Source organism: Phyllobates terribilis, unplaced genomic scaffold, assembly GCF_046119375.1.
Source record: "Phyllobates terribilis strain yellow unplaced genomic scaffold, ASM4611937v1 Scaffold_11__3_contigs__length_659146591, whole genome shotgun sequence".
NCBI lineage: Eukaryota > Metazoa > Chordata > Amphibia > Anura > Dendrobatidae > Phyllobates > Phyllobates terribilis.
This window is the reverse complement of record NW_027362771.1, coordinates 433,241,908-433,254,202: the sequence shown is the minus strand read 5'-3', so window position 1 is coordinate 433,254,202 and position 12,295 is coordinate 433,241,908. Positions and strand designations below refer to the sequence as shown.

Below are 12,295 nucleotides of genomic sequence, written 5' to 3'. Positions count from 1 at the left end.
ATAAGCTATGTGAGAAGTCAACTAGCAAAAAGCTCAGAAAAAAATACCAAAACCTCCATAGGGTAAAAAAGTCCACAGCATGCCGCATGTCATATGTTAGATAGAAAGTTCCTTTAATAAAATGTTGATCCACCATTGTACACGAGCAGATGAGTGAATTGGCAAGTTTGTATTTTCTCTTCACTATTCTGAGCAATGCTAGGCCTAGTAAAAGAGGTTTTATATTGACGAGGACCTGTCACTTGCTCAAAAAGATTTGTTAAATGCCTTCTAAAAATCGCTGATCTCCCCTGATTTTGCCGATCTTTGCAGTTTTTCTCTGCATTACTCCATTGCAGAAATATTCACATTTGTTTCTTCTTGAAAACATTATGTGAAATCTCTGTTTTGCAGTCCAACTGGGCATTTCCTCAGTCATCTCTGGGGGCGTGTGCTTTCACCCCTCACTCCCAAACTCTGCCTATCATTGCTCTGCAGCTTGTCTATCAGCTCATGAGCTGCGACTGGCAGTTTTTGGAAAGTAGGGGTGAAAGCTCACGCTCCTAGAGAAGACCGAAGAGACTCCCGGCTGGACGACAAGCAGAGATTTCACAAAGAGCGCTCCACAAGAAACAAATGTGAATATTTCTGTAATGGATCGATACAGAGAAAAATGGAAAAGATCAACAGAATCAGGTGAACTCATGGTTTTTTACAAAGTATTTAACTCGAATTTTGTTATTTTAGTATATAAAGTAACATACAGGAACATAAATAAAAGTAATAAACAATATGAACATCTTATGAAAACAGAATTCCAAAAAATAGAAAAGATTACATTAAATAACATTTACAGAAAACTCCTAATACAGTTAAAGGCTAGGTTTACATTTGTGTTGGACGCTCTTTTGCAGTTTAAGCTAAAAAGAGTACGACTAAATACTAAAGAGCGTTGCTTTGTTTTGTCCAGTAAAATGTCAACCACTATGAAGGAAAGCAGACAGATCCTATTACAGTCAATCCGTGAACAGAGCATTAGATTAAAAATTCACCCAAGTGGACATAAGCTACATGAGTCCTATAGCAAACAGTTTTAGGACGGCTGCAGACGAGCGTATGAAAAATCGTCCTAGTTTCATCCAGAAAACTTGAAAGATTTTTTTCTTTCATCAGATTTTAATCCATGTGCCATCCGTGTGTCCATTTTTTACGTCCGTGTGATATCCATGTGATGTCTGTGTGCGATCCGTTTTCATACAACTACATTAAAAAAACATACATGATCAAATACAGTTTCCTAGGTTTATAATAAAAATCTACCCGTATAAATAAGAAGAATGGTCCGTGTGATTTTTTTTTTTCACACACCCATACACTTTAATGGGGGAGTCTCATCTGAGACTTGGATTTAAGTAGTGTATGCTGCAATTTTTTTCTCATGGACAGTGGGACCGAGAAAAATATTGTTCATCTAAATAGCCCCTTTGAATAACATGGATCAGAGGGCTGTTCATTCAAAAATCGGATAGCACACGACTGATTTATACGCTCGTCTGCATGAGCCCTTAGTCTGTGAAAGGTTTACAAACTATACCACCCATATACCATAGTCACAAAAATATCTGCTTTGCAAAACTACTATATATTGCACACGACAAAATTCATTAATTGGAAGAACAAGGTAAATGTAGAATGTTACCAAATTAGTTTTAATAAGTCAATCTTTCTCAAAATGTGCCACAAGCCTTTTCTTTTACTGTATAGGAAAGTATAGCTTCCTACCCTAACTGATAGAGAGGAACACTATAAAAAAAATTAAACCTCATAGTCTACTTTTTTGGTAATAGAAGTTAATAGGCAAAATTTATGACTGTGTGCCTGCACACTGCCGTACTCTACAGCACTCCTGATATATACCTCTGCTGAAAGGAAAAATAATAGGTGGGAACAAAACCTTAAACATTTAGTTTTAGCTTTACCTGTAAATCGGTCTTCTGCCCTTTTTGACCCACAGCAAATTGGCAGTCTTGGGGGGAAATAGAGTAGAAGCTGGGTCGTGGGTCTGGTGGAATTACCCAGGTTCCATTAGACGTGTGATATGGGAGCAGGAGGGGCTGTCCATCAGCATTCGCTGTCAACTCCAAGACAGAATCTTTAATGTGACTGATGATTTCATGGTTCTCCTCCAAAAGTTGCTCAAGCTGCTCAATTCGATTCTGTAGGACTGAAATCTGACTCTGTGGTGAAAAAAGATTGTTTTTATATAAATATTGAATCGGTGGTAAATGTGTTTTTTATGTATTACATAAAAAAAGAAGAAAAATAATTAGATTTGAGAGGCCTCAGTGGTTGATACCCTTTAATGGCTAACTAAAAGATGGTAACAAATTGCAAACTTTCGAGACTACTCAGGTCTCTTCATTAGGCATAGTATAACACAAAGTCTGAAGAATCACATATTTATACACAAGACACAGAAATAATGCAATAGATGAGACCAGTGACATAAAGCAAAACTATCATTATGGGAGAGGAATAAACATTTGTGGCCGTAAATATTGGAACAGTTCATAGATAAGAAGCGTGAAAGTTTTATTGTCTTGTGATTGAAGTCTGGTCCGGGGGCTGTGATGCCCCCACAGGTCTGAGGTCTTACTTGATTTAGAATTACATAAATTCATGTAACACATTCATTCCTGCGCTGAGTGTGTCAAAGGTTGTCATTAGTTTGTATTCCCAGACTTTTCCGTTTCTCAGAGATTTGAAATTACCCTTTAATACCAGTAATTTCATGTCTGTGATGCTGTGATCAGGGATACAAATACATACATCACTGTCAGAAGCTCCCTGTCCTCTCCATCAGCTACAGGAATCTTTCCCTGCAACCAGAAAAAATGTAAAACCTGTCCATTTATAATGACCACAGACAAAATAAAAATCCCCAACTCACATCAGGACTACAAGATCACAGGTACTTTCAGCTGCATCACATCTAATTTGGTATACTTAAGTTATATGTACCAAATGTCCAGCTGGGGGTCTGTATGTAGGGGAGACAGAGCAAAAAAAAAACAAAAAAAACACTCTCCCTATCTCCTACAAGTCTACAATTAATAACTTACTGAAGCCTATGTATGGTGGCTTTTCTAGGTGCATTATCTGTACAGTACCAATGGTTTTAGAAAGGTGCCCCATTGTGTGAAATAAGCATTCATATTCTTGGCCTGATTCTCCATTCTTATGTGGACGTGGCACAGTTTTTAGGATAAAAATAGAGCTAGGTCACATTCTAGGAACCCAGTAGCCAATGTGGCTACATATATGCTACCAGTATAGAACTTTTACAGCTGTTTCCTATAAGGCATCATCCACTAAAAGGCTGTGCTAAAAGCATCATAAGGATCCCCTTAACGTTGTATGAGTATTTAGATCAATGGTCAAGATAGGATTTTTGGCTATATTAGGGGTATAAAAACCTCCCTTTACTACACTTGTGCGAAAGCAGCCAAAGGTCAAATTAGCTGATGGAGTGACCTACATCGGAGGCTCTTGCTTTCTACGGCTTTTGGCCTATGACTGAATATTAATAATATGACTCTACAGTAATCCAGAATCTTTTCTCATGTAGCTTATGTATGATTATCGCTAAAGAATTAGACTAGGGCTAGGCATCAACATAATGCTGCTAATTTACCACTAATGAAAGTGGTCACATTGCGACCCATAGGTCGTCATACCTGCGAAACAGTTGGAAATAAATAAACCTATTGAGCTACAAAGCGACTTCATTCACTATCATTAGTCGTGATTTAAGGAGCGCGGTATTGTGATCGTAATGTTGTCCGGCAAACTGGCAGTGTAAAGCTAGTCTTGTTTGACAAATTTCTTACCAAGCATCGGTAAAAAAAACTCTCAAGATAGATAGATATACACATACACCAAAAGAGAGATAGAAACCGTTGCAAAAAAAAAAAATCGACAAATATAGATAAAAAGATACGACAGAAAGATAGATACAAAGACAGACAGTTACCAAACAAACCGACAAACACAAATATGGACAAAAAGGCAGACCGTAAGATGGACAAACAGAAAGATAAAGATAGATAAATGAATAAATAGATAGATAAATGGATAGATAGATGATAGATAGATAGATAGATAGATAGATAGATAGATAGATAGATAGATAGATAGATAGATAGATAGATAGATAGAAAAAGGCTCATTGCCAGAGCCGAAACGTCTTGTACATGGGCTTGGAATAAATATTACTTTTTTACCCTTTTTAAAATGTGAGGACTGTGTCTTTTTGATTTTATATAAATTATATTAAAATTGGTACGAACTTTGTGGCTTGCACCTAAACTTTATTTGATTGGTGACGCTTTATCCCTCTGCAATGTTAGGTAGGTAGGTAGAGAGACAGACAGACAGATCGATAGGATAAATATGGGATAGAGATCTAGATAGACAGATAACATTAATTCATCTTTTAAGATCTGTGAAATCAGGTGTTTTATGGTATAATATGTTCTTCCTCCTCCAGCAAAGAACAAGGGAAAAGAGGTCGTGCAGAGGTGTATGGGAAAAAAAGGCATTATGTAAGCACATTGCATACATCACAGCAGAAAATGTGTCACTGCTCCATAAAAGTGAAATATGGAGATTAGACAGTAAGAAAAAACTGAAGGTCATAAATGTATCATTGTAAAGCCAGTCTGGAAAGTTACAGAGTTACTTAGGGCAGAACAGAATTATACTGAACTCAGGATTCAATGCGACATTGTAAATGTTATCTAGGTATATACCACAGTATATACATGTGAGATATAGCAGTGTTTTCTATGGAAGCTGAAATAAAATCCCTTGGAAGGTTCAATGAGCATGTGACCTTCAGTTCTTTGTTCACAGTCCTCCATGTCTTTATGTGGTAGCGCTTAATGGTTAAACATCGATTGGGATTTTCTCATACCCTGGGAAAGTTGCCTCCGTTCTGTCTCCTGGGAGGGTCGTGTTGCACTTTGTCCAGCATAAGATATAAAGAGAAGACGGCCACACAAAAGATGGCCGCTCCACACACAGTCACCTGCTTCTTCAGTTTCATCCCTGGGAGCTGTAAGAAGAGACCTGGAAGAAGATCACACAAACCACATCCTTAAAGATTTGATTTATATAATATTTCCCAGAAGATTTGTAGATCTACTGTATATATTTTTTTTCTCATTCAGTATTCCAAAAAGACAACCAATGTAACTCATTAAAAAATAACTCATCCAAAAATTTATAAATTCTCCTATATATTTTAAATGTATTTATAATTTAAATTTATATATTTTAAATGTACATGGGCAAATGGCCTAAAGGGAACCTGTCAGAAAATTCTACATCACAAACCATTTATCTGGGTAGCTCTTTAAAATATAAGCAAGTTGATCCCTTTATGACCTCAAAGAGACGGTCCAGCAGCGAGAAATCACGTATTGATGTTTGTATACACAGTATGTGTCTGTCAGGGCATTGGGGCGCGATGATGAACTTACAGCTCTCCAGCCTCACGCTGTATTCCCGGCCATGTACTGGAGTCAATGACCTGTCAATCAACCAGAGGAGAGTAGCGCTAGGCTGTGAATACAGCGTGAGGCTGAGAAGCTGTAAATGCATCGTCATGCCACAAAGCTCTTCCTGAAACATATATACAGAACTTCAAAATGCAATTTTTTCTTTATGGCAGAGCTTTGGGGTCATAAAGGGATCAACTTGCTTATCCGTTAAAGGGTTATACAATCATATAAATGGTTTGGGGGCATAAAAGTTTCTGACAGGTTCCCTTTAACATTGTTATCAGATATAAAATATATCAATATAAATTTGACTTAAAGAGGTTGTCCACTACTTTTACATTAATGGCCTATCCTTAGATAGGTCATCAACGTATGATCGGCCGGGGTCCGACACCCGGCACCCCACCCCCGCCCATCATCTAATATCAGTGGCATCGGCGGCTGCCAGTACTTACTTGCAGACGCTGGCCATCTACTTGTAGTGGCCAGGGCTTATTATTGCATATCCGCTTCCTATTGATATGAATAGGAGGCGGATGTACAGTACCAAACCCCGGCCAACACAAGTAGACAGCCAGCGGCCACCGATAACAGCTGATAGGCGGGGGTTCCGGGTGTCGGACCCTGGCTGATCAGACATTGATGATCTATCCTAAGGATAGGTCATCAATGTAAAAGTAGTGGATAACCTGAAATCATCTGCATTGTGGCTGGTTACATCATGGCCTCGTGACAACCGCCATGTGGGACCAAGCCTTGAACCTTGAAACTCCAGAAATGTATCACCTATAAAGCTGTGTGAAGAGAAGCAGGGGATTTGGAGCTTTGTATTAGAAAAAATAGATCACAGGACTTAAATAAAGAATTAACACAGTATGTTCACCACTGAAAAGTAGTATCGATAATGTAAGTTCCCTGCCCCTAGTAATAGACTTACCAGCCGCCATCTTCTGCACCTCCTGAAGCAGCTCCGGTCCCATTCTGCCATCTTGTGACCGCAGCTCTTGACTGATCGGAAGTCAGAGGTAACAGTCACAAGCTCTCAGTGTAAGTCTATGAGACCCTCCTTCTGACCTTGTTCTGGCTCTCATAGAACTTTATTGAGTTGTGACTTCCAGTTCGCCCAGCAAACACTGGAGCGATCCATCAGGTCACAGCCTGCAAAAGACCAACCGGAGCGGCGCTGATAAAAGACAAAGATAGCAGATGGTCGATATGATACTAGGGGCAGGGAATTTAGATTAGTGACACCACTCCGGGGGTGAAATAAAAAATAACACTGGACTGGAGCTTTAAGAAGTAATAAATATTAAAATATTCAATACTGAAGTTACCATTTAGATATATTTAGCTCTTTTTCACAAAAATGTATAAGGTTAGAGAATTTATGTTTAAATCATATACATTATGCTGTCAACAATTTACGTAGGGTGATATTTTCAGCGCACCTAAGGCAATCTGAGCCGTCTTTGAAAGTAGGGTTTTCTGTAAGACATAATTGCATGTAATACAGATCCCCCATGTGTGCCAGATCAAAAATTCCTCATTCGTTCAGAGCTTCCGGTCTGTCATCAAAAGACCCTTAGTGCTCGGCATGTTCATTAATACTGATCATTCTGCTTCCTGGGAAAATTACAGTAAGTTTCCCCCATAATATACAGCCAGCTAGAGAAATGGCTATGTTTGATAATATTATATAAATGAAGATGATAAAATCTGGGGCAAATTCCAGAACAAATACACATCATGGCCTAAAATCTGCACTGATTGTTCTGCTGTATCTGAATGGGGTTTTGTGAAATCACATATACTTGGATTGATTTGCATTAAAAATGTACAACATATTCATAGACTGCAGCCAGGTCCTGTGTTATTGGGTGGCGACTTTAACATCCCCTTTTCTGAGTCCTTTGATAGGCAGTCTATAGTAGATAAGCCTCCCTCAGTGCAGCTAAGCAGAATGTCCCTGGAGTTTCGTAAACTCATAAGAGCCAATTCGCTGTTCGACCTATGGAGAATAGAGCACCCAAAAGAAAAAGGTTTCTCCTTCTACTCGCCCCCCCATCGCACCCATACCCGCATAGATTATTTCTTCGCTAACATTGCAGTTCTCAGGACTAAGAGAAAAATTGATATAGGGGCAATTTCATGGTCGGATCATGCACCGGTGATATTAGACATAAAATCAATGGGCTCCCCAACGCGAACATGTCACTGGAGGCTTAATGAGTTTCTGATTAAAGATCCAACTATTAGGAAGACCCTCGAGTCCCACCTAACAGACTTCTTCAATTTGAACATGAATTCAGTATCCTCACCGGCTGTACTGTGGGAGGCCTATAAGGCGGTGATGAGGGGATTTTGTATCAGGGAAGGAGCCAGATTAAAAAAAAATACCCAAATCCAAAAGTCTAAACTAACCTGTCATCTTAAATCTCTAGAAAATAAACTGTCCTCCTCCCCGAATATTAGTATCTTGAGAAAGGTGATTGCAATAAGAGACAAACTGAAGGATTTGGCCATATGTAAGGTGGAAAAACTTCTCCTCTACTCCAAACACTATATTAGCCAGACAGCTCAAAGATAGACTTACAAACTCAATCGCCAGGCACTTAGAGACAGAGAGGGCGCTATACGATATGACCCAGTGGATGTTTCTAAAATCTTTCAAGAGTTCTATCAGGGACTCTATAACCTCCAGGAGACATTACCACTGGATCCTTCTCGCAGGGTGACCTTAGCAATTATCTGTCCGCGCTTAATCTGCCAGTGCTCCCCCGAAGGCGGTGGAAGCCCTTAACGCCCCAATCTCAGCTGAGGAATTGTGTGATAACATAAAAGAACTTCCACTGGGCAAGGCCCCTGGCCCTGATGGGTGGACATATCTATACTACAAGACATACATAGATGAGCTGTCTCCTCATATGATTAATCTGTTTAATTACTTTATGGGGGGGCTCACCGATTCCAGAAACTCTCTCCCACTCTCATCTAATCCTCATTCCCAAGCCAGGGAAGGACCCATTAGATTGTGATAATTATAGGCCCATTGCTCTACTAAATTCAGATTTGAAAATATTTACCAAAATACTAGCAAATAGGCTTAACCAGTGGCTTCCACAAATAATAGATAAGGATCAAGTGGGATTTATCCCATTTCGCCAAGGGGGAGATAACACCAGGAAAGTTGTGGACCTCATAGATGTGGTTAATACCAATAAGACCGAGGCCCTTCTCCTTAGTTTAGATGCAGAGAAGGCCTTCGATCGCCTCAGTTGGTTCTTTCTATTTGAAACAATGAGGGCGTTCGGAGTGTCTGGGTCTTTTGTGATGGCATTGAGGGCTCTTTACGGAACCCCTTCAGCATCTATTAAAACCCCCCTTCATACCTCCCCTAAATTTAAAATGGAACAAGACAGGGGTGCCCTTTATCTCCCCTCCTCTTTGCCATGTGCATAGAGCCGTTAGCGGCGGCGATTCGCCAAAATTCTAGTATCTCTGGTGTGGAGATTAAGGGGAAAATTTTCAAGATATCACTGTTCGCGGATGATGTCCTAATGACCCTAACCTCTCCTCACGTATCACTTCCCAACCTTATGGCCACACTAAAGGAATATGGGCTTATGTCAGGATACAAAGTTAACACAGCTAAAATGGAGGCATTACCCTTGAACTTTATCCCCCAAGCCCTTGATCATCTGAAATCAAACTACAAATTCCATTGGAAAACAGATGAAATTAAATATCTAGGAGTCAACCTTTCCTCATCCTATAACGCCCTATATGCTAGGAATTTCCCATCCCTATTTAGAGAGCTGAAAAACTTGCTAACAAAATGGAAATCTATTTCTATCTCCACGATGGGGAGAATAGCCTCGGTCAAGATGACTCTCCTCCCTAAATTAATTTATCACTTTGAGACCCTTCCGGTGAGAGTCCCTATGGGAGAACTCAAATCCCTTCAAGCACCAATAATGAGATTTATATGGAATGATAAAAGACATAGAATAGCCAAACAGATCTTAACCACTCACAGAAACCAGGGAGGTATGTCAGTACCGGATGTTATTAAGTATTATTGGGCGGTTCATCTCAGAAGGGTCCCCTCGTGGGCTTCGTTATGGGCATACAATAAATGGACTGAAATAGAAAAGTTATGGCTGGCTCCCGTTCATCCAAAAGCCCTGCTTTGGACCAGTAGACCCTTAAAGATAAGTCGTCCCCTTTTGGGTCCTATCAGGTTCACAAGGGAAATATGGCAGACCTGCGGTAAGAGATTTGAACTAACTTCCCCAAGATCGCCAATGATATCCTTCATATATCAACCGCTAATTCCAAATAGCTTGAGCTCGGACATGGTGCTCCCATGGATAAAGGCAGGCCTTTTTAGATTTGCAGACCTGGTAGATGGAACCTCACTGGAATTACACACTTTTGACCACATTAAAGCTAACTTTAGAATAACAAACAGGGAATTCTTTCAATTTATGCAGATTAAATCTTTTGCAGTTTCTTTGTTTGGGTCGTTGAAGGTGTCCTCTCCTACTGAGTTTGAAAAGATATGTAAAAGAGGCCCGTCAACAAAGGGTCTGATATTGCACATATATGGTCTAATTAACAATCCCCGGGGGATCCACCTCCTAAACACTCATACATGACTAAGTGGGAGAGGTTTCTTGGAAGGGAACTATCACCGCAGTGGAGGCAGTCCATCTGGGATAAAGCATCCAAAGTCTCTCTTTGCACTTTATACAAAGAGAATCAATATAAATTAATGATGTTTTGGTATCATACCCCTGAACTGCTACACAAAATAAACCCCTCTATCCCGGATGGCTGCTGGCACTGTGGAGCTGCTACGGGGTCCCTTACCCACATTTTCTGGACATGCCCGATACTGACCCCATTATGGGAAAATGTCAGATCCCTCTTGCGGGAAGTATTGTTCACTGAAATCCCTCTAGACCCAGCTATATATTTAATGTTACCCCAAGAGGGATGGGTAAAAACTCCTCAAAGCTGCTTCTCCACATCCTAACAGCAGCTAGATGCCTCATAGCTCTTCATTGGAAATAAACGCTCCCCCTCTAATAGAGATCTACTAAGTAGAATTGCGGATATACGAAGAATGGAACACCTGACGGCAGTAATAAACGCCAAATTAGATGTATTTAATAAGGTGTGGGGACCATGGGACTATTACTGGGCCCAATTTAATACCTGATATTTGTTCAAGGAAAGGAGAACAGAGTTTACTGCTGAAATCTTCCAGTATTTTGCCTTATTACCCTTCCCCTTCCCCCTGTTGTTTTCCTGTCTGTGTCATAAAGGTTTGTAGTGTTTCTCAAATTGTAAACAAATATAGATTATAGCAAATGATTGAGTAAGCGAGCAGCTCCTACAGTTACCCCAACTATGGAGATATTCAGCTCCTCGTATAATAGTGCATGGACTAAACACTGTTTATTAGAAAACTACAAGAAGAACGCAGATAAGTGTTTAATCCATAGCAGATTTCCAACATGCTCTATTAATTTTAGTTTATGCGTTATTTCTTTGGTTCTATTGTTAAACCTATGAATTTTCAATAAAATTTACAGTATTAAAAAAATGTACAACATATATATCAGATCACTGTACTCCCAGCCTATATAACCTCATAATCATTGGAAAAAGTTGTCCGAACCAGGGCTGTGGAGTCAATAAGCCAAACCTCTGACTCCGACTCCACGACTCCGACTCCCTCATGCATGGCTCATGTTTAAGTGATAAATTTACTGTAGCACAGATTCATCTCAGCTAAAAGTCTACACCCTTAGATCAGGAATAGGACAGACATTTATAGGACATTTCATAACTTTTCCAAATTCTTATGAAAAAATATTCCGCACAAACTGCATTGAACTACTGTACCCAATTTATTATATATTTTAGGAGTCGGAGTTGATCCATTTTATACCGACTCCAACTCCACCAAAATGGTCACCCACTCAGTCTCCACAGCCCTGGTCCAAACTAGTCGATATCAGAGGGACTGGATGACTATCAATTTAACACGGGGTCTCTTGACATTTCCCCCAACATATGAAGTTGAAGAAGAGGAGGATCCAGCCTGTTAATTGTCACTCGAGTATCACTTTATATCTGTACTTGTACACATACTGGCTGATGACCGGTTCATGCAGCATTATTTGAATGCCCTAATTACTATAATGATGGTTGGGCCATACACTACGAGCACTTTTTTCCCTTGTGTCCCCCCTATTCCCTCATAGATTGTAAGCTTATGACTTCTCATGGTATGTGAGTTGTATATTACTCTGTAATGTCTTTATTGTCTGTACACGTCCCCTCTGAACTGTAAAGTGCTGCGGAATATGTTGGCGCTATAGAAATAAAACCTCTAATTATTATTAACAGCTGATCCTTTTGTTTGGTGGAGATAAGCTGCTTTCCTGAGGTAGCTGTCAGCCGCACAATCGTTTGGCTTAAAGCTATCTAATGAGTATAATCAGCTTAAAGAGGTTGTCTCAAGTTCTTAAAGGGAGTTTTTTTTTTTTTTAAAAAGGAACGCAGCACTACTGGACCTGGGTGCTTGAGTTGGGTCCAAAGCCTTGAAATGTCGCGATAATCTCAGCACACCAAACTGATATAAGAAGATACTTTTATTTGCAGTCCACAGTAAAGACGTTTCGGTCAACAAAGACCTTCATCAGTGTACTGCATGTAAACAAAAATGAACAGATATAGAA

At 39.7% G+C, this 12,295-nt stretch overlaps 1 protein-coding gene across 2 annotated transcripts in view; it reads right to left on the bottom strand.

The window, feature by feature from the left end:
- MAN2A2 (mannosidase alpha class 2A member 2) overlaps positions 1–12,295 on the bottom strand; it is a 137,112-nt gene that overhangs the window by 83,873 nt on the left and 40,944 nt on the right. For both annotated transcript variants that reach the window (XR_012251305.1, XM_073653192.1), the window contains exons 2-3: positions 4,955–5,109; positions 1,959–2,216 (exon numbers count right to left, since the gene is read on the bottom strand). Coding sequence is in view for 1 of the 2 variants with exons in the window: in XM_073653192.1 (XP_073509293.1) it covers positions 1,959–2,216; positions 4,955–5,086 (390 nt within the window). In the remaining variant the exon portion in view is untranslated. The remainder of the gene's footprint in view (positions 1–1,958; positions 2,217–4,954; positions 5,110–12,295) is intronic.